Here is a 26,258-nt window from a genome sequence, read left to right on the forward strand (position 1 = left end):
GTTTCATCCCCACAGCAGAGGATCTTGAAATTAGCAGCTCCCTCTTGGTGGGTTTCTCTGAAGACAGCCCCCATTCAGGCCTGTGGTGTCATATTACAAACATCTTTCACTGTGCAGCTTAACAAAACTACCTTCACCAGTAAGTTAAAACCATAAACCCAGAAAGGAAAAACCCTGGATAGGGAAGGATATCTAGCAGCTGAGATGATATTTTAAATTTCCTTTGTAGTACTGATCTCCCTTCCCTGCTGATTTTCTGTTTTGTTTTTTTCTATTAAAAAGGACCAAGATCTTTTTCTTGTGCTCAGACTCACTATATGCAGCTCTGTAGAAGTTCTATTTACCGTATTACCTTTGTACCTGTCTATAATCTCCAGCCCTGCCCTGTGTACATACACTCACCCTCTCTCTGCAGCTGCCACACCTCCTCTGGCTCTCCCCTCCGGCTGCTCTCCACTGCTGCCACGCCTCTTCCTCTTTCCTCCTGTCCCTGCTGCAAGAGCTTTCTCTGTCTGAAATCAACACTTGAGCAGCAGTCCCAGGAGAAGCTGGTAAGAGATATTCATGTTTTGTCAACAGAAACAATGGACTCACTCAAAAAATAATTTGTCCTTTTTTTGTGTCTATGGGAAAACTCCTCTAAATCTAAGTTTAGAGGTGGACACTTCAGCAAGGCTAGGACGGAAGCTTTCTCTGATTTATTCCTTGTTTGTCTTTCTGTGCTCTCTCGCTCCGTGCTACTAGCAGAGCATCTGGCTGAGACCAGGCCCCCTTTCCCCTTATGTTTGTGTTAAGTTCACATCCTTTGTGGCTGCATAGACTCCAGTAATTTGTAGTTAATTCCCTGCCAGTCTCAGTCCCAGCGGCAGATGGAGGGAAAGGAAAGGAACAGCCCCCGCAGTATTTTGTAAGTACGCATGTTGCTCCGACCCTGCTCGGTTACATTCAAGATCCAAGTCAGGGTTTTTGAGCTGGGTGTCTGGAAACGGTCAGTACTGTAATAGCTGTACAGGCTGCAGCATCTTCCCTTCCTGTTATGGCTCTAGGAGCACTTGTTGTTCCACAGGCCACCAGCAGGGAATATCTTTCTAGTAGAGATGATAGATCTATAAACATGGAGAGACTGCTAATCTTTCATAGTGAAATGCATTTTGTGTGGGGAGCCCCCCCCCCCCCCATACCTTCATATGCACAATGTTTTGTGTGCACAAAATTTATACACGCGGAAAGGAGGTCAGTGAAGGAGTTTTGGGAGTGGCCAGCTGGTGACCACACATATTCAGCATTCTCCAGGTAAAATTAATGTGCATATGTATTTAATGCCCCCCCCCCCCCTCCACGAATGGGGAGTATAAAATTATCAAAAGGGTCAGACTCCAAGTGGGAACCTTCTACCTTGGCATTCTCCGTGATTTGACCTGTGGCATGCCTCTGGGAAGGGGTGCCCTGGCCTCAGGCAGCAGATTGCCTTGAGCTGCCCCTGGTAACTCTTCATCCACTCCAGACAACTTTTCAGGTTTCCTCTTCAGATCATTGCAAGAGATTTTCCCCACTCACTCCTTCCCCATAGCTGTTGGGCCAAATACTTCTTCTGCAGCTCCTCTTAGACCCAGGCCAGATCATCCCCTGGTTGTTTTTTTTTCATGGGAAGAAACACCGCTTCAGCCTCAGCCCTATCCCCTTGAGGAGGAAAGCCCTGGTGGAACTCTCTTGGGGAAAGGCTGCTCCAAGCTCACCAGGCACCTTGTGGCACCCTCCAAAACTCCTCTGGCTAAGCTCTGATCCAGAATTATACAGCAGTTAATTCGCTTCCTCTAGAGCAAAGGTTCCCAAACCTGTCCTGGAGCAGCCCCAGCCAGTCAGGGTTTCAGGATATCTACAATGAAAATGCATGAGATAATATTTGCATGCTATGGAAGCAGTGCAGGCAGACTTAGCTCATGCATATTCATTGTAGATATCCTGAAAACCTGACTGGCGGGGGGTCCTCCAGGATAAGTTGGGAGCCTCTGCTCTAAAGGATTCTTCTCCCAGAATTTCTTAAAGGAGACATTTTCCATACAATCCACTAGAAATTCCCTTCATAGACTTCCATTGGTTTACACACAGTGTTCTTTTATCATTGACTATGCCATCTAGTGACCGTTAAAAGCAATTTCAGCATTTTTCCCACCCAAACACTCAAAAATTTGTCATCCATTTATCGGATCCCAGAAACAAGTCAAAGGCCTCCCGCATCCAAATTGTCTTCCAGGCCATATTTTAGTAATGAAGGGACAATTTGGGAGGTCCATCATATATTTCTAATTGGAGAAATCACAGTCCTAAATTTATCTGGGTAAAGTTATGAATGTAACTTTATCCTTGGAATGAGGAAGGGAGTGTGGAAGATTTTGTGGGTTAAGCCTGCATTTTAGCCTTCCTCTTCCCCATTGAAAAAAGAGACTGGAGAGCTCAGCATCCTTATAGAAACATATAGAAACATAGAAATGACGGCAGAAGAAGACCAAATGGCCCATCCAGTCTGCCCAGCAAGCTTCACACATTTTTTCTCTCATACTTATCTGTTTCTCTTAGCTCTTGGTTCTATTTCCCTTCCACCCCCACCTTTAATGTAGAGAGCAGTGATGGAGCTGCATCCAAGTGAAATATCTAGCTTGATTAGTTAGGGGTAGCCGCCGCAATAAGCAAGCTACACCCATGCTTATTTGTTTTACCCAGACTATGTTATACAGCCCTTATTGGTTGATTTTTCTTCTCCCCTGCCATTGAAGCAGGGAGCTATGCTGGATATGCGTGAAGTATCAGTCTTCTCCCATGCCGTTGAAGCAGAGAGCCATGCTGGATGTGTGAAGTATCAGTTTTTCTTCTCCCCTGCCGTTGAATCAGAGAACTATGCTGTATATGCATTGAAAGTGAAGTATCAGGCACATTTGGTTTGGGGTAGTAACCGCCGTAACAAGCCAGCTACTCCCTGCTTTGTGAGTGCGAACCCTCTTTTCTTCTCCCCTGCCGTTGAAGCAGAGAGCTCTGCTGGATGTGTGAAGTATCAGTTTTTCTTCTCCCCTGCCGTTGAATCAGAGAACTATGCTGTATATGCATTGAAAGTGAAGTATCAGGCACATTTGGTTTGGGGTAGTAACCGCCGTAACAAGCCAGCTACTCCCTGCTTTGTGAGTGCGAACCCTCTTTTCTTCTCCCCTGCCGTTGAAGCAGAGAGCTCTGCTGGATGTGTGAAGTATCAGTTTTTCTTCTCCCCTGCCGTTGAATCAGAGAACTATGCTGTATATGCATTGAAAGTGAAGTATCAGGCTTATTTGATTTGGGGTAGTAACCGCCGTAACAAGCCAGCTACTCCCCTCTTTGTGAGTGTGAATCCTTTTTTCCACATTTCCTCTTGCTGTTGAAGCTTAGAGCGATGTTGGAGTCACAGTAAGGATGTGTATGTTTATTTAAAAAGGTTATTGACTCCAGGCAGTAGCCATCATTCTGGCGAGTCACCCACCCTTCATTGGCAGCCTCTTGACTTTATGGATCCACAGTGTTTATCCCACGCCCCTTTGAAGTCCTTCACAGTTCTGGTCTTCACCACATCCTCCGGAAGGGCATTCCAGGCATCCACCACCCTCTCCGCGAAGAAATACTTCCTGACATTGGTTCTGAATCTTCCTCCCTGGAGCTTCAAATCGTGACCCCTGGTTCTGCTGATTTTTTTTCCTTCGGAAAAGGTTTGTCGTTGTCTTTTGATCATTAACACCTTTCAAGTATCTGAAAGTCTGTATCATATCACCTCTGCTCCTCCTTTCCTCCAGGGTGTACATATTTAGATTCTTCAATCTCTCCTCGTACGTCATCCGATGAAGATCCTCCACCTTCCTGGTCGCCCTTCTCTGTACCGCCTCCATCTTGTCTTTGTCTTTTTGAAGATATGGTCTCCAGAACTGAACACAGTATTCCAGGTGAGGCCTCACCAAGGACCTGTACAAGGGAATAATCACTTCCCTTTTCTTACTCGATATTCCTCTCTCTATGCAGCCCAGCATTCTTCTGGCTTTAGCTATCGCCTTGTCGCATTGTTTCACCGACTTCATATCATTAGACACCATCACCCCAAGGTCCCTCTCCTGCTCCGTGCACATCAGCCTTTCCCCCCCCCATCGAATACAGTTCATTCGGATTTCCACTCCCCATATGCATGACTTTGCACTTCTTGGCATTGAATCTCAGCTGCCATATCTTCGACCACTCTTCCAGTTTCCTTAGATCCCGTCTCATTCTCTCCACTCCTTCCGGCGTGTCCACTCTGTTGCAGATCTTAGTGTCATCCGCAAAAAGACAAACCTTACCTTCTATCCCGTCCGCAATGTCGCTCACAAAGATATTGAACAGGACCGGTCCCAACACCGATCCTTGCGGTACACCACTTAAAACCGCTCTCTCTTCAGAGAAGGTTCCATTTACCATCACACATTGTCTTCTGTCCGTCAACCAATTTGCAATCCAGGTCACCACCTCGGCACTCACTCCCAAGCTTCTCGTTTTATTCACCAGTCTCCTGTGCGGAACCGTATCAAAAGCTTTGCTGAAATCCAAGTATATGATATCGAGCGCTCTTCCTCTATCCAATTCCTTGGTTACCCAGTCAAAAAAGTCAATCAGATTTGTCTGACAGGATCTTCCTCTGGTGAATCCATGCTGCCTCTGGTCCATCAATTCTCCCGACTGTAGATAGTTCACTATTCTCTCTTTCAACAGTGACTCCATTACTTTTCCCACCACCGAAGTGAGGCTAACCGGTCTGTAGTTACCAGCCTCCTCTCTGTTCCCACTCTTGTGAAGCGGGACCACCACCGCTCTTCTCCAATCACTCGGCACCACTCCCGTTTCTAGGGATCTATTGAACAGGTCGCACAGCGGTCCCGCCAGCACATCTCTGAGCTCCCTCAGTATCCTTGGATGAATCCCATCAGGCCCCATGGCTTTGTCCACTTTCAGATTCTTTAGCTCTTCCCATACATTATCTACTGTAAAAAGGATTTTCCTCTGTTCCGCTTCCCTCCAGTTTCTTGTTGTGTAGAGATGGTCCTTCTCCAGGGTCTTCTTTAGTGAACACAGAGCTGAAGTATTCGTTTAATATTTCTGCCATTTCTTCGTCTCTCTCCACACATTGATCATTACCACCTTTCAATTTCACTATACCACTTTGGACTTTTCTCTTTTCGTTGATGTATCTGAAAAATGTTTTGTCACCATATTTTATCTCCTTGGCAATCCTCTCTTCTGCTTGACTTTTTGCCAACTTGATTAATTTCTTTGTCTCCCTCAGTTGAATCAGATATTCTTCTTTGTGCTCCTCCCTTTGGGATCTTTTGTATTTCTTGTATGCAGTTCTTTTAGCTTTAATTTTGTCAGCCACCTCCTTTGAGAACCAGATAGGTTTCATTTTTCTTTTGCTTTTCTTTACATTTCTAACATATAGAGCAGTTGCCTTGGCGATTGCTCCTTTTAGATTGGTCCACTGTTGATCCACGTCTCTCTCATTTTCCCATCCATTTAGTTCTTCCTCTAGGTACTTCCCCATTTCCTCAAAGTCTGTGTTTTTGAACTGTAAAACTCTGGTCTTTGTGCTTCTTTTCCATATTATTTTAGTGATATTAAACCATACCGTTTGATGATCACTGGTGCTGAGGTGGGCGCCCACCTTGACATCAGAGACGATATCTCCATTATTGAGCACTAAGTCGAGAATAGTTCCTTCTCTCGTGGGTTCCAATACCATTTGTTTGAACAAAGATTCTTGCATGGTATCCACTATTGCTCTACTGTTTTTAGATTCTGCAGATGGGATTTTCCAGTCTACATCTGGCATATTAAAGTCACCAACGATCACCACTTCCCCTTTCTTACCTATCTTATGGATGTCTTCAACCATATCTCTGTCCAGCTCTTCCTTTTGGTTTGGAGGCCTGTAAACCACTCCAATATAAATGGATGCTCCATCATCTGTTTTTAGATCTACCCATAGTGCTTCTTCCTTGCCCCAACTTCCTTGCAGCTCAGATGCTTGGATATTATTTCTGACATAAAGAGCCACACCTCCCCCTTTTCTATCCACTCTGTCCTTCCTTAACAAGTTATAGCCTGGTATTGCCGTATCCCAATCATGAGATTCTGTGAACCATGTCTCTGTGATAGCAACGATGTCCAGTTCTGCCTCTGTCATTAGGGCCTGCAGATCTGGGATTTTATTTCCCAAACTATGAGTATTTGTAGTCATAGCTTTCCAGGTACTCTCTTTACGATTATTGCTTTTCCTGTACTCCTTATGAGACTTTAGTTGAGAATTGTTATTCACTTCACTCTTTCCGTTTGCAGTTGTGCCACTGATGCCAGAGTTATCCATCTCAATTAGCTTTTTCTTTTGGTTATGGATCTTGAAATTCTGCATGCATTGGTTTTTTTTCTTTTCTGGTAACAGGTCAATGTTTTTCTCTAGAATTTCTTCAGTTAATATAGGGAGGGCTTTATGTTCTTGTTGCATTTGATACTGTGTGTGTCTCCTTGTTACAGGTCTAATTCTACCAGAGCCCACTGTGATCCTGTTTTTTAATGATTTACTTGATGAACTGATTGAGTGGGGGGGGGGGTATACTTGTTGGCTTCCCATTTGTCAGGAATGGGTGACTGTGGGACACATGTGTTATCCTACCTGAGTCTACTGTATTTCTTTTTCTTGACTCCTGGTTATTCTTTGGTGTTTGGGAATTATTTTCTGAGTAATGCAATATGGGTGTAATTCTTGTAATTGAAGCTAATTGAGCTTTAACCTCAGTCAGCTCCGTTTTCAAAGAAGAGAGCTGTGCACAGATCGGGCAAGCTCCAAGTCTCCAGATGCTTTCCCTCAGAATAAAGGCTCTACAACAGTTGCATTGGATAGTTCTCATATTGGTTAAGTTTTGGATTGGTATGTCCTTAGCTGTTAACTTACTAATTGATCTTGTTGCTAATGCTAATTTAGTCAGGGTGAGACCAGGTTCGTTTTTTGTGCGTGTTTGTGAGAATGTTAATTGGGCACTGATTGTGTGGTGCTGCTTTCAGTTATGGGTCATGAATAAAGTTATACCATTGTCTGATTGCTTCTGAATTAGTTTATCACAGAGTGTTCAACGGATCACATAACCAGCAGCGTTCTACTAAACATACGAGTGAAGTTATAGGGATATGTTTTTCACTTTGTTTACTTATGAGTTGAATGGATATTTTGATGTACTTTTTCTTGTGACGCTGGCATTATTTTCTTTCAAGCTTGTCTTGTATAAATATATGAAATTGGGGTTTTAAAAAATGTTTTATTTATATCAAACAACCCCCCCCCCCCATTGGGAACGGGAGGATGCAGCGTCTGTCCTGGAGCAGTGTGCACTCTCTTAGTGACACTTCAAGGGTTCAGAGGGCATGGAGACAAGCTTGCGGCAGGTGGAGGAGTGAATAAGGGGCAACGGGTGCCTCATAGTAACACTAGCACCTAATGCAAATGCAAGGACTCATTGGATCCTTACCAGGCATATCTGTTTCTCATAAAGAGTACATATTGTGATTGAAGAGAGAGAGAGTGAACCATTTTCTCTTTGGAACGTTCCACAATTCATCATTCCTGTGTTGCAATATAACGGCCCTTAGAGGGTTCCAGTGGGCATTAGGGAATTGAAGTTGGAGATAAATTAAGCTTTCCTCTGTTCCCTTTCCCAGCAGGATTGTGCAGAAGAGACATAAAACACGTTAGCTGTGAATGTCCTTGGAAGGTCTCTGTTATGACCGCCGGCCGCGGCAGTCCGCGACCGGGGCAGACTGTCATGGCTGCCGGCTGCGGCGGTCCGCGGTCGGGACCTAACACTTACCCGTGGCGTCGGGTCTCTGCAGAGGCTCCTGCAAGTGCAGGGAGCCTTCGGCGTTCTCCGCGCGGCCTGGGCCGCTGCTTGGCCGGCCGCGGGACTCTGATCCATGCTGTGACTCCGCCCCCTTCTCAGCTGCACTAGGGCCGCACGCACGGCTGAAGATAGGATTTAAAGGGGCCACGACAAGAAGTGTCGTGGCTCCCTTCTGTAGCACTTCCACCAGGGTTTTGTATTTAAAGGCAAGGTCTGCTCCTCAGACCTTGCCTTGGTATTGAGGTCTGTGCTCTGTTCCAGTGTTTGGTGTTCCTGGTTCCGTGCTTCGTCCCGCTTCTGCTTCTCCCGGTTGGATTGACTCTTGGACCCCTGACTTCGGACTGGTGGTGGTGTATTCTGGTATCGACTTGGACTGGCTCTGGACCCTTCTCCTTCTCAGCTCCTGGATGGGCTTCGAACCATTCTCCCGTCTGCTTCTGGACTGGCTTTCGACCCTCCTCTGGACTTCGACCCTTGGACTGGATTAGGACTATTCTTCTGCTATACCCCCAGACTTCTCACGACCTGCTGGAGGCGCCAGCCGTCTGGAACCCACGACCTGCAGGAGGTGCCTGCATCTAGACCATCTTCATTCTTCAGGGAGTCGCCTAAGTCCCAGCGGCCGTGTCCCTACGGGCTCCTCCTGGGGGGGATCACGAGCTTCCAGGGTGAAGTCGTCCTCTAACATCTTCAGCAGGCCTCGCCATCTGACAGTGGAGACAGACAAGGGTTTTTTTTCCTTCTCGACAGTGCAGACTCTACCTCAGAACAAGGGTCCACTCTCCGGTTCCTAACATCTCTTGCCTAATGAGAACTAGCTTGTAGGCCCTTTCCCTATTCTTGATTTTGAAGTGAAAGGGTGGAAGGTTGCCCTTTACCTTGGGAAGAAAGCTCTTACTCTCAGGATTTGCCTCAAGATGGGAGAAGACCCTATGGTATGTATTTTTTCCTGTTTACCAGCGCTCTAACTGTGTTCTGGGAATCTGCAGGATCCTGTTGCAACAAATATTTTTGTGAAGAAATTTTGTATCATGTATTCAACTTGGTGAACTGGTACCAGCATAGTACTGAATCCAAAGGGGAATGAGGAGAGAGTGTTCATCCAGTAATACCAGTGAAATGAAATTGATGTAGCTCATCTTCTGGTGGTTATCCTAGGACTAAATCCACTACCATTTCCCCAGCGCCAGGGTCAGGATTCTTCCATTGGGAGGGAAGGAATATTCATCCAAGGCTCAAAGTATGGGGTTGACTCCTGGGGAGTTCTCTCTTAACTGTAGGTTGGAGGTATGTGAGCACCAACAAAATACTCTGAATTCTCAGACAAACAAAACTATACTGTAGCAATTTTTCTAAAGCAAATGGGATTCCATATTTACTAGTTCTTGGCACAACAGATTATCACAGTCCTCCAACTCTCCTTTATCTGTGCAAGAATTCGCCCTCCAGGGCTTGGAAAAGCAAGACTTCCCAGATGGATAGGGGTAACCCTTCTAAAATACTGGCAGACAAAATGGGATTCTACTCGTCATGATGTGGGTGCTAAGAGCCCTATTACAGTCATGATTTGTAATGGAGAGTGATGAGGAGGTAGTGAAATACTTTTGGCATGCCATACAAGGAATCATCATGCTTGTTCTAAGTTTTTTATTTTTGATCGTAAGTAGCATTCTAATTATTCTATAGCATTTGTGATTAAATTTTGTGCTTTGCTTTTGCTAGACAGACAGATGCCGCAGAAGAGAAGACACTAGATAAAAATGGTTCATAAGCTAGAAAATTAATGGGCAGTGTGTTACAATTCAGCCTAGCTGCAAGCTCATAGATAGCATTTGCATACTGAGCGAGAACGAATTTACATAGAGCCACTTGGATTATTTGTTTAAATTAAACAGCCAGACATAGAAATATTTTGACAATTGTGTAACCCAGTTGTTGGTTTAGGGACTGGATTGTGAAGAAGTGTAAATCCTGTATAATGCCTTATTGTCAGTAAAATCATCATAGAAAGAGCTCCCTATTGGTGTCTTGCATGACACTCTTACTTTCTCTCCATAAGGTATACCTGTAATAAAAAGAAAAACAGATTTTCTCCTCAGCTGCTGGCTTTAAGCATTTATTGAATCACAACAATGACTCCCAATTGTACCTCTTCTCCCAGGGAGAAGACTCCCCATGGGGGTCTTCTAAGCTATTCAGAATGCTCTTACTCACAGTTCTCTTTCTCCAGATGACATGCAGGATCTTTTGGATGAAAGGTCCAGGCAGCAGGGAACTATCAACTTTTCTAATTTTCCCCCACTCTAGGGCAGGAAGGGTGACAGCAAAAACCTTCCTCCTAGATCCACAAAAAAGCAAAGTCCTTATTCTAATGTCCAAAAACTGGAATTCTCTTGTAGCAGGACACCAGATGGGGGTGAAGTAGATTGTAAACTGGATCAGAGTCTTCCCTGCTCTGGACACTACAGAAGAGGAACTTCTCTCTAATCCCTGCCTAGGCCAAGAATCCGGGGTTTCGCAAGAAACTCCAAATAAAATTCAGCAAAATCTCAGGAACCCAACCAGACAGGTTGTGTACTGTAAAGGGGAAACTCTACCTCCTTTCCTAGTTCACAGACCGTGAAGCCTGGTTCCAGGAGTAGGAACAACTTCCACACAACTCCAAATCAAATCTGTACGGCCACACTCGTCTATGATGCAACCTGGGCAGAGGAGGTGACCTCTCCAGCAGCCTCAGTGGAGGTGCTGTTCTGAAAATGGTGCACTCCTCCCTCTACCACCTGAATCCTACTCTTAGCACAAGGGTTCAGAACCAGGGGCATCTGATGATCCCACATAGAGAAGTGAGGTAAAGTAGAGGTCCACACATTGGAAATTCAGGTACAAGGGTGTCCTACATAATTCAGGGATGCATAGGGCACATTTCCAAAGGATTTCTTACCAATGACAGCAAGAAACCTTGAGAGAGTATTGGAGATTGTAATTTTTCTTAATTATGAATTCATCTTGTAAGAAATGTTTACTATCAGGTCGATCCAGTAAGGCCGCGGTAAAAACAGTGAGGTAGTGTCAGGCGCACCCTTCCTCCCCGCACGCACAGTTCTCTTCACTAACTCCCTGATACTCTCCTCTAATCGCATGCAAATGCATGCCGCGGCTGTGAAGCGTTAGGGAAGGGTTATGCCCGCGCAACCTATTTTACTGTATAGGCGCTGTAACAGCGCCTATACAGTAACCTGGGTGCGCTGGTACCTGTCATTTCAAATGACATTTGAAATGACAGGCACCAGGAAGTGTAAAAAAGTTTAAAAAGTGTAAAAAACAAAAAACCTGTGTGTTATATAAAAAAATAAAACAATTTTAAATACCTGTCGGAGGGCCGTGAGTCCCGGTGGGCGGCGGGCAGCCATCAGCGGCATCCGGTAGTCCCTTCTCCCTTCCTCCCTCCCTCCCCTGCCTGGATGAGCGCCAAAATCGCACGGGCGGGTCGGCAGCGGGGGGGGGCGGCAGTAGGATCCGGGAGCGGCGGGTAGGCGGCAGCGGGGTCCGGGGGGGCAGCGGCAGCGGGGTCCGGGGGTGGCAGCGAGATCCGGGGAGCCAGCAGCGGCAGCATGTTCGATCGGGCAGGCAGCTAGGTGGCAAAGTAAAGATGGCCGCCTGCACGGGAAAATCGTGCAATTGGCCGCTGAAGACGTGACGTCACACCCCTTGACGCCAAACGTCGTGACGTCACGTCTTCAGCGGCCAATTGCACGATTTTCCCGTGCAGGCGGCCATCTTTACTTTGCCACCTAGCTGCCTGCCCGATCGAACATGCTGCCGCTGCTGGCTCCCCGGATCTCGCTGCCACCCCCGGATCCTGCTGCCGCCCCCCCCCCCCCCCCCCCCGCTGCCGACCCGCCTGTGCGATTTTGGCGCTCATCCAGGCAGGGGAGGGAGGGAGGAAGGGAGAAGGGACTACCGGATGCCGCTGATGGCTGCCCGCCGCCCACCGGGACCCACGGCCCTCCGACAGGTATTTAAATTGTTTTATTTTTTTATATAACACACAGGTTTTTTGTTTTTTACACTTTTTAAACTTACCATAGCAGGCCCGAGCCTTGCTACTTTTTCGTTTGTTTTTTTTTGCCCTGGTCCCGTCCAGTCTCCTGCAGCCCCGTCCGGTCCGGACGGGGCTGCAGGAGACCGGACGGGACCAGGGCGGGTAAGCAATGTTTTTACCCTACACTACACTACACTAACTCCTACTAGGGGGAGGCGGGTAAACTAGCAGGTTAAGGCCGCGGCAGCAGAACAGCGGGTTACGGAGGAGATAATATCAGCGCCCGTTACAGTATCGCAGGGGAATAGCTAATTCCTTCATTATACAGCTTTTTCGTTCATTTACATGCCGGGTGCGGAAAGGGTTATGCGTCTGTTTTCAGAAGCGATACGGACGCGTGAAACTGGAGACTGTATCGCCGAATTGCCTTGCGCGCCCGAATTGTGCGCTACAAGCACGTTACAGACGGGCAATCCTCGAGCGGACGATACTGGATCGACCTGTATGTCAGGTTGTCACCACTGAGCAAGTTGTAATTCAAATTTGTTATATTTCTTGTAACCTCAGCTCTAGTGGAAGAGTGATTGTAAGTTCTTTTCTTTTCCTTAAGGGCCTTGAAGCCATTGCTTCCTGTCATGTTGAGAAGAAACCAACTGGAGTTACACTGAATTGTGTCAGGCCTCAGCAGCATTTGGAGGGAGAGGATTGTGCAAGTAAAACCTGAGCAGCTGTTGGAGGAATTCTTGAAGGTTGTCATCCAACCCTCGCACAAAAAAAAAAGTGAAAGAGTTTCATGCACCAAATAATTAGCTAGACAGAGAAAAGTTCTGCAGCAAAGAAACCCAAGGAAATTAATTGTACCCATAAGTATATTCTTAGGAGAAGCCCAGACTGAATCTGTACTGTTATACTGTAACAATTACATTCTTACTAAAGGAGCTCAGACTATACTTATGCACAGCAACTAAGTGTAGACTACTCCTGGGGGAATTCTGCGCTACTGCAGAACGCAGACTTTGCACAGAATTCCGATCACGGTGAAAAGGGAAAGCCTCCGTGTGCCGCGGGACGCGCTCCGTTCGCGGCGAAGATGAAAGCCCAGCACGCCGTTCACGGCACACGGGGGCTTTCCCTTTTTGCCGCAAACGGCGCACCGGGCCTTCATCTTCACCGCGAACTGAGCGCATCCAGCGGCATGCTGGTGAGAATGTGTGTCGGGGAGGGTGTGAGAGAATGTGTGTGTGTGAGAGAGGGGTGGGTGACAGCAGGAGGGTGTGAGAGAGAGCATGGGAGGTAAGAGAGGGAGGGTGGGTGGGGGGATGCTTAAGTGTGGGTTTCAGAGAGAGAGAGGGAGCCTATATGAGGAGAGGAGGTGTGGGGGAGGGTGAGAGACAGCTTGGTTGATAAGAGAGGGAGTGGGGGGGATGCTTGTGGGGTTCAGAGAGGGAGCCTATATGAGGGGAGGGTAACAGAGAGCAGGAGGGTGTGAGAGAGCATGGGAGGTAAGAGAGGGTGGGTGGGGGGATGCTTGAGTGTGGGTTTCAGAGAGAGGGAGCCTATATGAGGAGATTGTGAAGGAGTGTGTGTGAGAGATTGGGAGCTGGTGTGATGTGAGGGTGCTAGCCTGTCTGAAGGGATTGTGTATGTGTGAGACAGAGCCTGTGTGAAGGGCTGCATGAGAGAGAGACATAGGTAGCCTGTGTGAAAGAGAAAGGGAGCTTGTGAGGGTGTGTATGCAAGAGAGAGGGCCCTGTATGAGGGGATGTTTTGTGTATGAGAGTGAGGGAGCCTATATGAGGGTGTGTGTATGTGGAAGGGACACTCTTACAGTGAATTTCTAGGAAAATTCTGCTCAAAATATTAAAAATTCTGCAACTTTAATAACTTTTTCTGTATTAATTTAAAATGTAATTACTTAAAGACTGTCATGTAAATTGTGTTATTTTGACCAATATAAAGTTTGCAGAATTTTGCAGAATTTTCAGTTTTTGTGTGCAGAATTCCCCCAGGAGTAGTGTAGACAGACACTTTAGAATGGATCAGGATTAAGTTTTCGTATGTCATCAGTGGAGGGAGGATGAACTGACTGAAGATCTGCAGCTGCTTATCTCGTTTTTCATGCAGATTAGAACTTGTTTATTTTTCACTCTTTTTTTTTTTTTGTGACTCAGGATTTTGTGGACCAGGCTCTATTTATCCCTAAACTCTAGGAGATCATATTTTCAACTAGCACATGGGTATTCAGTTTCTGGACACACTTTCTTGTGGATCAGATGAGTCCCAGGAACCAAGTACCTGACATATCCTGGCTTGCTGGTCCCTCTAGTATCCTGGCTCACACTGTGTGCCTACTAGAATCAACTTCCTTCTCAAACAACTCTGCATATTCCTGTAATATTTTTATTATGTGCCCAGAGCTAGTATATAAAAATAAGAAATCCACTTTTATTCTACTTTCGAAAATAGCAGCCAGGGCCTGTGCAATCAGATGTGCGAGCTATGCATTAGCATGGGGCAGCAGCTTCTGGTGGGTGGCACTAGGATAACAAGAGTCCTCTTTGTTCTCTCTCTCATGCTGATCAGGATCAGAAGGCGGAGAAGGCTGCTGCTTATGTTTTATCTGTTGCGGCTAATTGTTTTTCCTGAGCAGAGGGAAACCAATCAGATATGGGAGGTGTGCAAAAGTAGACGTGCTCAAATTATTGCTGCCAACACACAGACAGGAAGAGGAGGCCAACTGATGAGGAAACGAAGAAAGCAGAAAAAACAGAGAAGGGAGAGAAGCAAAGATGAGGGTGAATTGTTGGGGAGAGATGAGAAAGGGGTAAATGCTAGACGGAGATGAAGGGGTGAATGGTGTGGGGGAGGCATAGGGAAGAAGCCAAGAATGAGGTGAATGCCTGCTTCCTAAAGCCAGAAATGCAAACTTGGGCTCTCTGGTATTTTTTTTTTTTTCCTCCTGAAGTTTCACATTTTCATGTATGCAGTAACAGAAGAGAGAGAATGGGGTGGGAGAAAATAGAGGAGGTAACTGAGAGCCAGGGAGGAAGAAGGGATGAATGAGAATGCGGTGGCTAAAAGTGCAAAATGGGTGGAAAAAGTACAAGTGAGCTGGTGGGGCGGGAGGTAGGGAGAGTGTGAGAGAGCTGAGAATGGGGAAGGTAGGAGGATGAGAGCTGAGGGTGGGAAGGGTACAGGAAATTATGAGAGTGTTAATGGAATAAAAGGAGAGCAGAGGAACAAGTGGGAGGAAGTAAAAGACAGATTAAGATGGTTGGTGAGTGAAAGAAGGCCAGAGATGATGATGTGGTGAAAGAGAGCCAGGGATGGTATTGGAGCAGGGTGGGACAGAAGTGATGAAGGAAAGGATGTGTGTGTGTGTGAGAGAGAGAGAGAGCATGCCAGAAGTGGTGATGGGGGAAAGGGTTTGAGAAAGAGAGAGCCACAGAGAGCAATGAAGGAGTGTTTAGGAGAGAGAGCTCAAGGAAAAGATTATATAAAGGAGTTACTAGGGTGAGTGAATCAGAGAGGGGTTAGAGGGATCATGAGAGTAGATGATTGGGTGTTAAGAATCAAAGTAGGAATGATGGAATGAAGATGTCAGGCTGGAGGGGATGGGAGAACCTGAGAGGGAGTGAATGAAATGAAATGGTTAAGAAGAGAATATAAGAGGGTTATCAAGAGAGAGGGGTTCAGCCTGTAAATGAAGGGGAGTGGTGAGGGAACCAGAGAAAGAGTGGCCTTTGGGGGAAAACCGAGCCAGATAGCAGAAGATTTATAGAGGGAGCAGTCCGGGGGAGATGGGGAAGCGAAGTGTTCAGATAGGGAGAACCAGAAAGATGGAGAAGGAGGTGTGTGACAAGATAGAGAAAATTAAAAGATTGTTATGTAAAGAGAGATTTAGAGACAGAGAAGAAATAAATGGAGCAAAATTAGATGAAAGGGAACATTGTCAGACACAGATGGGGTGGGGAGAGGACAAGTGATGAGCCAGGAGGAGAAAGAAGAAAAGTAAAATAGAAAGGAGACTCTAGAAAAGGAGGTAAGACGAGGAAAGCAGAAAAAAGATATTAGGACAAATGATCTGGAAAGGAATACAATGAGTGAGGTAATCAGATTTGCAGATGATACAAAATTATTCAGAGCTGTTAAATCACAAGCAGATTGTGATACATTACAGGAGGACCTTGCAAGAATGGAAGATTGGGCATCCAAATGGCAGATGAAATTTAATGTGGATAAGTGCAAGATGATGCAAATAGGGAAAAGTAACCCATGCTATAGTTACATGATGTTAGGAGCCCAGGAAAGAGATCATAGTGGATACATTGAAATCGTCGGCACAGTGTGCTATGGCAGTCAAAAAAGCAAACAGAATGTTAGGAACGGAATGGTGAATAAAATAGAAAATGTCATAATGCCTTTGTATCGCTCTATGGTGAGACCGCACCTTGAATATTGTGTACAATTCTGGTCGCCGCATCTCAAAAAAGATATAGTTGCAGTGGAGAAGGTACAGAGAAGGGCGACCAAAATGATAAAGGGGATGGAACATCTCCCCTATCAGGAAAGACTAAAGAGAATTAGGACTGTTCAGCTTGGAGAAGAGATATAGATGCTTAAAAACATGAGAGGTCTAGAATGGGTAAATGTGAATCAGATATTTACTCTTTCCGATAACAGGAGGACTAGGGGGCACTCCATGAAGTTAGCATGTAGCACATTTAAAACTAATTGGAGAAAGTTCTTTTTCACTCAACGCACAATTAAACTCTGGAATTTGTTGCCAGGGTATGTGGTTCGTGCAGTTAGTGTAGCTGGGTTTAAAAAAGGTTTGGATAAGTTCTTGGAGGAGAAGTCTATTACCTGTTATTAATCAAGTTGACTTAGAAAATAGCCACTGCTATTACTAGCATCAGTAACATGGAATAGACTTAGTTTTTAGGTACCTGCCAGATACTTATAGCCTGGATTGGCCACTGTTGGAAACAGGATGCTGGGCTTGATAGACCCTTGGTCTGACCCAGTATGGCATGTTTTTATATTCTGTGGGGGGAATACCCAGACAACAAAGGTGATTGGAATATATAACACAGTGATATGGTAACTCCTGAAGTTAACTGGATTTTCTACAGCCTATGATGCTTTTTACTGGATCAATGACAGTATTATTAAAAAATATTGTACATGAACTTTTCAGACCACATACAGTTTATTCTTTCTTCAGATATATATAATGTTTCCGATGCAGCAGGTCAGGGCTTTTAGAGAAGGTAGAGAGCATCCATGGATCAGGGCTTCTGGTGTCAGGGTGGGCGGGGGGAGATTAATTAGGCTTTATAAAGTGGCTTTATTAGGGCCTGAGAGAGAAACAGCTTGACCTTATGATTACTTTCTATTTTGCTCATAGATAAGGTTGACTTATACACCGATCTTGCATGGTTTAAACTTAAAGGCTGGGTATAGAACTGGGAACTTCTATGCTGCTTTTCACTTATTCTGGGTTTTGTGATGATCTTTGTTCATCTTCCTTCTATGTTTTTAATTGGCTTTTTTATTTAATTTTTCTTTTTCTGGTTTATTTCTCCTATCTGTGCTCTTTTGTTCAGTTTTTCTGAATCTTCTTTCTGTCTTCGGTTAATTCTTCCGTATTTTCTATTCTGGTTCTTAGCTTTTTTTTCTGTCTGTTCCACCTCTCTCATTCCATTTGCCCTTTATATGTTGCCTTTGCCCTCCCTTTTCTGTTTCTGCACATCCATTTTCTCATCTGTTTTTCCTCAGTCTACTCCTGTGCTCTCTCCTCTTCCATTTCTTGTGCTCCCTCTCTTCTCTCCTCTTCCACCTCTTCCACTTCATTTTTCTTGTACCTTGTTAGTGCTCGTTACCTTTCTCTCCACCTTTATTCAGCTTGAAAGAGCTGAGTTGGTTCACTAAATACACTAACTCTGAAGAGGGAAATTTTTAGATATTGACAAATACCCAAACCTTCATTACCCTTCTTGTGAGACCTCTTTATTTAAGAGAGTCTCTTGTCCAAACGTTGTTACCATGAAGACCCACTAGAGTTAAAAACTGAAAGGTAAAGCCAGTACCCAATTCAGTCTCCTGGTTTGGGTCTTCTGCTTCCTGGGGTTGGAGTTGCTGTGGAGTCAGCATTCACAGTCTCTGGGGCAGGAGGGAGAGTTGTGGTCATTGCTTAATGGTGATATCTAGTGGTGGTATTTAGGATCCATAATTGCAGGGTTCCGGAAGGATACATGGCCCCTGGTCTAGAGGGACGGGGACTTTAGATTAGGTAAAAAAAAAAATCCCAGTGTACTTATGAATTAAGGTTTATGGTGCCAGATCTCAGCCCTAGCTCCAGTTGTCTTGGAAGTACAAAGAAGTAGGAGGAGCCTGCAGGGTCAAATTAAAAATGACAGGTACAGTAGTGCCTTACATTTTGTATAAATATGTTGATGGTACTACCTGAGACTTTTTATTCCATGGTTTTTGCCTTCAAAGGGGTCTGGTGATTCCACTATTATTGGCCTAAGAACGGCTCATGCAAAATTCATTATGGATTTTGTAAAAAGTAGTATTGGTAAATAGGAAATGTATTAAAACTTGTTTTGTTTTGTATTTTTCAGAACACGTAAAACATGGAGAAACTGAGTGCAGCAAACACCTGCTTTGCTCTTGATTTGTTTCACAAGCTGAGTGAGTCCAACCCGGCAGGGAACATCTTTATCTCCCCAGTCAGTATCTCATCAGCATTGGCCATGATCTATCTGGGGGCCAAAGATAACACCGCACAGCAGATGTCTAAGGTCAGCAAATGATGTTTCACATTTTTTCTCTCTGGCACTCCATGTTCTTTTCTCAGGTATGGAAACTGCAGGGGAAAATCTTATGGTGAAAATACGAAATGACAGCAATGAAATTCTTCAGGTCTCACCATCCTTTATACAGCTGCTTTAGACCTAGATTTACTAAGCCACGATAAGGCGATATCGCATGTTAGATACATTTAATATGCATTAAACATTAGAGATGTGATTCGACCAAACCTTTTGGTTCGGCCTTCATTATCGGCCCGCTGCGGGAAATTTCGTTTTCCTGCGGTTCGGGCTGATTTTTCGGCTGCCTCGAAATGAGAAACCCAAACCCATCTCAACCCTTCAAATTTAATTAATTGCAACCCCCCCCACCCTCCTGATCCCCCAAGACTTGCCTGACTCCCCCCCCCCCCCCCCAAGACTTGCCAAAAGTCCCTGGTGGTCCAGTGGGGTCCTGGGAGCAATCTCCCGCTCTCGGGCCGTCTGCTGCCAGTAATCAAAATGGTATCTGTGGCCCTTTGCCCTTACCATGTGACAGGGCTTATTGGTGCCATTGGCCGGCCTCTGTCACATGGTAGGAGCAATGGATGGCCGGCGTCATCTTGGCCAGCCATCCATTGGCCGGCCTCTGTCACATGGTAGGAGCAATGGATGGCTGGCCAAGATGACGCCGGCCATCCATTGCTCCTACCATGTGACAGAGGCCGGCCAATGGCACGATAACCCCTGTCACATGGTGCCAGCCATCCATTGTTTCTACCATGTGACAGAGGCCGGCCAATGGCACCGATAGCCCCTGTTACATGGTAAGAGCAAAGAGCCACCGGCGCCATTTTGATTAGTGGCAACAGACGGCCCAAGAGGGGGAGATTACTCCCGGGACCCTGCTGGACCACAGGGACTTTTGGCAAGTCTTGGGGGGTGGGGGGTTGCAATTAATTAAATTTGAAGGGTTGGGGTGGGTTTGTTTGGTTTTTGTTTGGTTTTTTTTTAATGTGCCCTTTCTCCCCCCCCCCCCCCCCCCCCCCAAAATACAATAAGAAAACCACATGAAATTTTGTGGGTTTTCCTATCGTTTCGGCAGTCCCCCGAAATCAACGAAATAGAAAATATCGTCTTTATTCCCTATTTCGTTGCAAACGAATGCACATCCCTATTAAACATGGTATCGCACGATATTGTGCATTATTTTAACATGTTACCTCCCCTTATTGAAAGGAGCTGCTTTGCATGTCTAAATTAACCTAATGTATGAACAATCCATCAATAAACAATCCCATGCAAATTATGTGGCTGACTTAGAAATAAGTCAGCACAGTCATTTCAAGGAGGTGTAGATAAAACAACACGGGGGCACCAGGACACTAACATGCATCCTGATGCCTCTGTGCTGTTTCTTAAAGGGTCAATCTGTCCAAAACTGCCTTCCCCCGAAACATGAAATCCCCATGCTGCCTTCTGAGATGGTAGCAATCGCCAAAATTGTGATTTATAAATGTTTGTGTGATAACACCCTCTCATCCTAACACCTCCCCTTTAAAAAAAAAAACCATAACCCCCTGGACCAACTAACAACCCCTTTCAAGTAATCCCCCACTCCTTGACCTCCCTTGCCAAAAATCAAGATCCCTGGGATCTAGTGACACTTCCCTCTCCTCCAACCAAAAAAGAAAAGCCTGGTGATCTATAGTGAACTTCCAGATCCTCACCCCCCCCCCCCCCCCCAACATCAAAATATCTTTGTGTTCATTGGGGCCCGGATCACCCCTTAAATGGCATTGACCTGACCTTGCCCCTATCATGTGATGGGGGCGAAGTCCAGGGACCGGACTCTGTATCACATGGCGTAGTTTTCATAAATCTCTACAATTTCATAAAGATTTTTAGGAACAACAAAAGCAGCTCTGTTTATGGGGACCTCCTAGGTTTAATAATAAACAGAAGATGGGTGAGCTACATGACAGAGCCACAGTGTAAAAGGTCCTCTATTTCATATTTGATGAAATTAAATAAAACAAAGGTGAATGCATCAACATTTCCATTACCTTTTACATGCGAGCATATGTGGGTCAGCATGGATGAGTAAAATTGTTTGGAATTCCCATTACCAAGAAATATAAACAAAGCCAGCATCACCAACAGCTTCTACTTTTTATGAATGTACACAACTACTAGAAATAGCATCGGAAAGCACTAGAAAAATGGGTTCACTCATAGGAACTGGATGTGGAAAGTTTAAAATTGATCACAGGCAGAAGCAAATACATGTTTCATGTCTTCTTTTTCAGAGGAACAGCTAACTGAAGTTAAAATAGTTTTGTTCTGGATAAAGCAAGGGGCATTAGGCCTACTTGTGCATTATTGGGTTCTAACAAACGGTATTTATTTATTTATTTATTTATTTTTAACTTTTATATACCGATATTCCTGTATAGAATACAAATCACACCGGTTTACAATGAACTAAACATCGCATGTAAGCGTTACATTGAACAAATAACAATGAATAAACTTTGAACAAATAAAATCGCAAATGAGTATTACATTGAATAAAAAGGGAGACATTGAATAAACAAGGGATAAACACGTAAATAAGTGAAATACAAGGACTTAGAGCTAATCTGTTGAGCTATGTGACATTACTCAATAAATGGTAAATAAATACTTAGTCAAAACTTAATGAAATAAAATACTTAATGGACACGATTAAACAAGTTTATGAGCCGGAGGAGATATCAATTCCAGCGGAAAGGGTGTAGGAAAAACTTCCAGACCCCTGTTTACACTATTGTCTCAGTTAGTTTCCTTTACATTCACTATTTTTCTGTCTCTTCACCATTGCTTGCTGCCTGGCCTTGAGTCACAGGAATCAGACTGAGAGAGAATTGTAGAATCGTTGTTATCTTGGAGTAACCATTGTGTCTTAAACTGTACAATAATTAGGTAGGTAGGCAGACAGAAGGACACAAAAACAGAAACTTTGTGGAGTATACAGTATCTGTCCAAATGACTTATGCAGTGAACATTTTTACTGCACTCCACAGATAGGACTTCAGCTTGATGCCTCTGATTACTTGGAGAGTGTCCAAGGTTTATCTCTGATTCAGAACTCAAAGCTGCTAGAATAAAGCAAAGGGAATATAGCTACTCCTCCTAGACAGAAAACAACTGCTGATTAACTCTACTGCTATTAATGTGCAGTAATAGCATGACTTGCTGTCTGTCTTTCATTACTCTTATCAGTGATGGAACTGTTGGATTTGTGGGATTTAGGAGCAGTCATGTGTAAAGCTGCAATGAGTAATCCATTAAGGCAACAAAACTAAGGAGAGGGGGAAGCTGAACCTTGGACAATAGAGACTTCAAAACCTGTTCTTTTATTGCATTGACATTGAAGCCCGCCCTAAATTGGTACCTTTCCAAAATTCATAAAACTAGGTGACAGTCCTAATTCTGTGGGGCCTATGCAGTAAAGGTTAGCATGCATGCTAAGGTCATTAACTTGCACAAAAATTACCTTGCTATGCATTAAAGGCCTAGTGTGCATGCTAAACTGGGGTCAGAAGACGTTAGCAGAGTGTGATACAATGTAAGGCCTATGAACCAATGGTGGTTCCTATTGTCATTCCTTTTTCTTGGTTCCTGGTTCGCAATTTTTTTTTTTGCCTACTACTCCAGAATTATCAATGATCCATGCAAGATGAAGAAGAGGAGGCTTTCCATGTGGGCCAATGACATATAGATGGTGTGTTGGCTGGTGCAGGTGAAAATGGAGATGATGTCAGCGGGCCACAGCAACAGAAGGCTAGCTGGAGAGAGACAGTGGCATCATCATCTTGTGCCACTAAGGAAGAGGAGGAGGAGGAGGCAGTCATGTCATTCTGTACCACTAAGGAAGAGGATATACTGTTGGTGGCTGTTTGAACCAAGGAAAACAGCATCATTGGAGAAGGAGATCTGCTGCCTAGCTGAGGTCCAGTAATATGTATTCAGTGGAATGTATGATTTATATAACTGATTGTAAGTGCTTGGAGATTCAAAACAGCTTTAGGGATTGCCACCAGTTCTCCTTTGATATCTTTCACAAAATAAGAAAAAGGGAAGATGTAGTCTGATGTGAATTTTTCTTTTAAATGACTTTAATTTGGATATGGCCCATAACCATTAGCTGTTCTTCTGGGGGAATTGGTACCGGAGCCCTTTGCCCTTAAAAAGGGCCAATTTTGGTAACAGGAAATGACACCACCTCATAATATATAAGGAACAGTGGTTTTGCAGTATAGAAAAAGGGGCCAGTTATAATTGTCATGATAATTGCTGCGCTTGATGTGATTCATCCAGCCAATTACCATTGAACCAGAAATGTGAACTGGACATCAAAGGGCTTTAAAGGGGGTGAAGATGGCGCCAGGGGCAAGTTGCATGCAGTGAAGCTCTCATTCTCATTGCTGATTTACTTAATTTTTATCTTGAATTTTTAATCTGATGGTTGGGAGGAATATGAAAGGACGACTTAAGACCTACTCTGCTGTCATTGTATCTTCCTCAGTGGCTCGATTGACTCCGTTGTTCACCATGGTGAAGATGCCAAGGAAAGGTCTTTGGGGAGTTTAGAAGGGGAGGTTTTGCCTTGCCTCCCTTGGACTGTAATATCTTGTGTCATCTTGAAACCACAGAGGCCCGATGTACTCAACAGTGGATCATCTAGATTGCATGGCCTGGGCAGGTGCCAATGGATGACATCACTGGACCGGGCCTGGTAGCAGAGAAGACTGTTCAAGAGGAATTGGAAATGTTAGCAATCAGCAGTAATGCTTGAGCTTTCATGGGAGCTGGGAGTGAACCACTAGAAGGCTAGATCATCTTGCAGGGAAAACATTGTAGAGCAACAGGCAACCCGGGTGTTCCTAAAAGACAAGGAGTTGAGGAACGACTTTCATCTTACAAGGCCATCTGAATTCAATCTAGTGGAGATCTGGAATGCGATTTTGAGATTGGTCCAATCCCTTACAGCACAGTTCTCCTCTTCTTTAGCTGTTACAACCCATGACTCAGAAAATATTGTGAGTGAACACGATTCAATTGTAAGAGAGTGTTAAAAGGTTAGAAGCAGTGGAAAATTTAACAGAGAAACTGGGGACTGTGCAAGATGCTGTTAAGAATAACATTATCCTGTGCTCTCAGCTGGAAAATTTAGAGCAGAGGTTCCCAAACCTGTCCTGGAGGACCCCCAGCCAGTCCTGGAGGACCCCCAGCATGCAGATTCACTGCATGCTGGGGGTCTGCATGCTTTGGAGACAGTGCATGTAAATGTATCTCATGCATATTCGTTGTGGATATCCTGAAAACTGGACTGGCTGGGGGTCCTCCAGGACAGGTTTGAGATCCACTGATTTAGAGAATCTAGTCAGAAGCCTCAATTTGTGCTTTATCGATTTTTCCTAAATGCAAGCTATTCTGACATTGGAAATGTTCAAATGGTATCTGATGGAGATTCTTAAAGTTCTCTGCGCATTCTATTCCGCCTGTTTCAGGGAAGTGATATCCACCGCCTTACAGAAAGAAAGAGACTGAGGAAGTCCTGGCTGTACTGTCTCCAATATCCGATGACAGTCTGGACAGCCCTTCCGGAAATATCTGATGATAAATTGGCAGTTCTAGCAACTCTAATTTCTTTCACTGGAACTACACCCAGAAAGGGATTGGCTGTTCAGAATGTTCTTTGAGCAATTTGAGAAACACCTTTACCTTCTTCTTCATAATGTTGCTAAAGTTACACAGTGAATACTTGGATGATTTTTGTTAAAGCTAAAGGTACTGCAACTGGGAGCTTCTTTTTCCTAAAGTTTTCATGCAAGTATATAGTTAGCAGAATATCACTTATGTATTTCTGACCCAAGCTAATTGATGATGTTTTTGAATGATAAGATTGTACAAGAAATTCTGGCCTTGTATCCTTTGACCCTCCACCTGTAATGAAGGAATTAACTAATTCTCTGAGCTTATAAATTGATCTTGCTTCAGGTTTTTTTGTTTGTTTGTTTTTTTTGCTTTTCTTCTTTGTAGTAGATAATACATTTGCTTCTTGAATTGTGACTTGCCTCACACTATTAGAAGGTCCTTGGATGAGTAATATAATAAGTAAAGCTATAGTTGGGCATTGTCTTTTTTGTTTTTCTTGTTAAATGCTCTATTTTTTTCTTAAGTATGTTCTTGAAATGCATTCTAAATAAAAAGTTAAGAGAAATATATGCATTTATTTTTACAACACATGTATTTACAAGCAATAGGCTAACAAAGATCTTGGTTGTCATTGCCATTATTAGTATGTATAGTAGACACTCCAAAGCTAGAGGATGAACAGCAGTATGGGCCTCCAGAGCTTATTCGAGTTGACCTTTTGTTTTGATTTGACTTCAGAGCCCTTTTTCTTTCAGCCTTGAGACCCTCACAGACTGTAGAGAGGGCATGGTCAGATTGATTGTACACTTCTGAGGCAAGGTGGGCAGATTTCTCCCTGGTTTGCACTTCCATGCTCCATTCTCTCGTCTTCTCACTCAGTTCTTTCAAGACCCTTAATGATATATTTATTTTATTTATTTATTTATTAGCTTTTATATATCAACATTCGTGGGTACATCATGCCAGTTTACAATGGACAGAATGGACAGAATCACCCACTCATGACTGGTTTGTCCTCTCCTTGAACTCTCTTCTCTCCTTTAATCTCCTCTCCTAGAGTCCAGTAACTCTCCCACTTCTCCCCATAGCGCTAATTAGCGACCTTATGTGACAAGCTCATTTTGATACAATTATTTATTTTCTTTTCTAAAGTTTGTATTGTGCTTTTCATTTAGGGGCAGTTTTCAAATGTGTACAAGGTAGTTGCAAAATCTTCGGATACTTTTACTGATGGACTTTGCCCTAATTCTCAGAGGGAACGTACAAAGTGCACATTATACCCGCTTTCCTTCCATGACCTTAACCCTGTCTCCAAGTTCAAACAATTTATGCTGCATGTGTTGGGTGCCGCATGTGGGCAATATTCAGGCAGCCAGTTTAATTAGAGAGACATAAATTGGGGGCAGTGTTTTTTCTGTAATATTTAATTCTTTTTTTTTTATAGGGTTTCATCCAATTTGACTGTGCAAACTATTGCAATTTAACCAGGACAAGAAGGTTAATATACCTGCAAGAGCTTTGTGTAATGTCTCCTCTGAAAGGCAATGCTTTCTGTAGATTACTATTCAGATTACTCCATTGTGACACTGGGTCAATGTCAGCACATAAGGAGATTGCTAAGCCATCCAGACCACTTTCTGTAGTATCCAGGGTTTAGGGGTAAATCCTGGTCAAGTACTGACAAGTCCTGCATATGCTGCATGTATGTATACTCTTCTGTTGAGGTAGGAAGGCCAAGACTCCTTCATCTTCTGAAATCACACCACATCAGTATTCCTAGTGGTATGG

At 44.3% G+C, this 26,258-nt stretch overlaps 1 protein-coding gene across 2 annotated transcripts in view; it reads left to right on the top strand.

Moving 5' to 3' along the window:
* Nucleotides 1-394: 394 nt before the first annotated feature.
* LOC115085007 (leukocyte elastase inhibitor-like) overlaps nt 395-26,258 on the top strand; it is a 71,998-nt gene continuing 46,134 nt past the window's right edge. The window contains exons 1-3 of one of the 2 annotated variants that reach the window (XM_029590512.1): nt 399-551; nt 12,581-12,719; nt 18,600-18,779. In XM_029590512.1, the coding sequence (XP_029446372.1) occupies nt 18,612-18,779 (168 nt within the window). In that variant the 5' untranslated portion in view covers nt 399-551; nt 12,581-12,719; nt 18,600-18,611. Of the gene's footprint in view, nt 552-12,580; nt 12,720-18,599; nt 18,780-26,258 lie in introns of both variants that reach the window. The other variant, XM_029590513.1, reaches the window with a different exon arrangement.

This window comes from Rhinatrema bivittatum, chromosome 2 (genome assembly GCF_901001135.1).
Source record: "Rhinatrema bivittatum chromosome 2, aRhiBiv1.1, whole genome shotgun sequence".
Taxonomy (NCBI): domain Eukaryota; kingdom Metazoa; phylum Chordata; class Amphibia; order Gymnophiona; family Rhinatrematidae; genus Rhinatrema; species Rhinatrema bivittatum.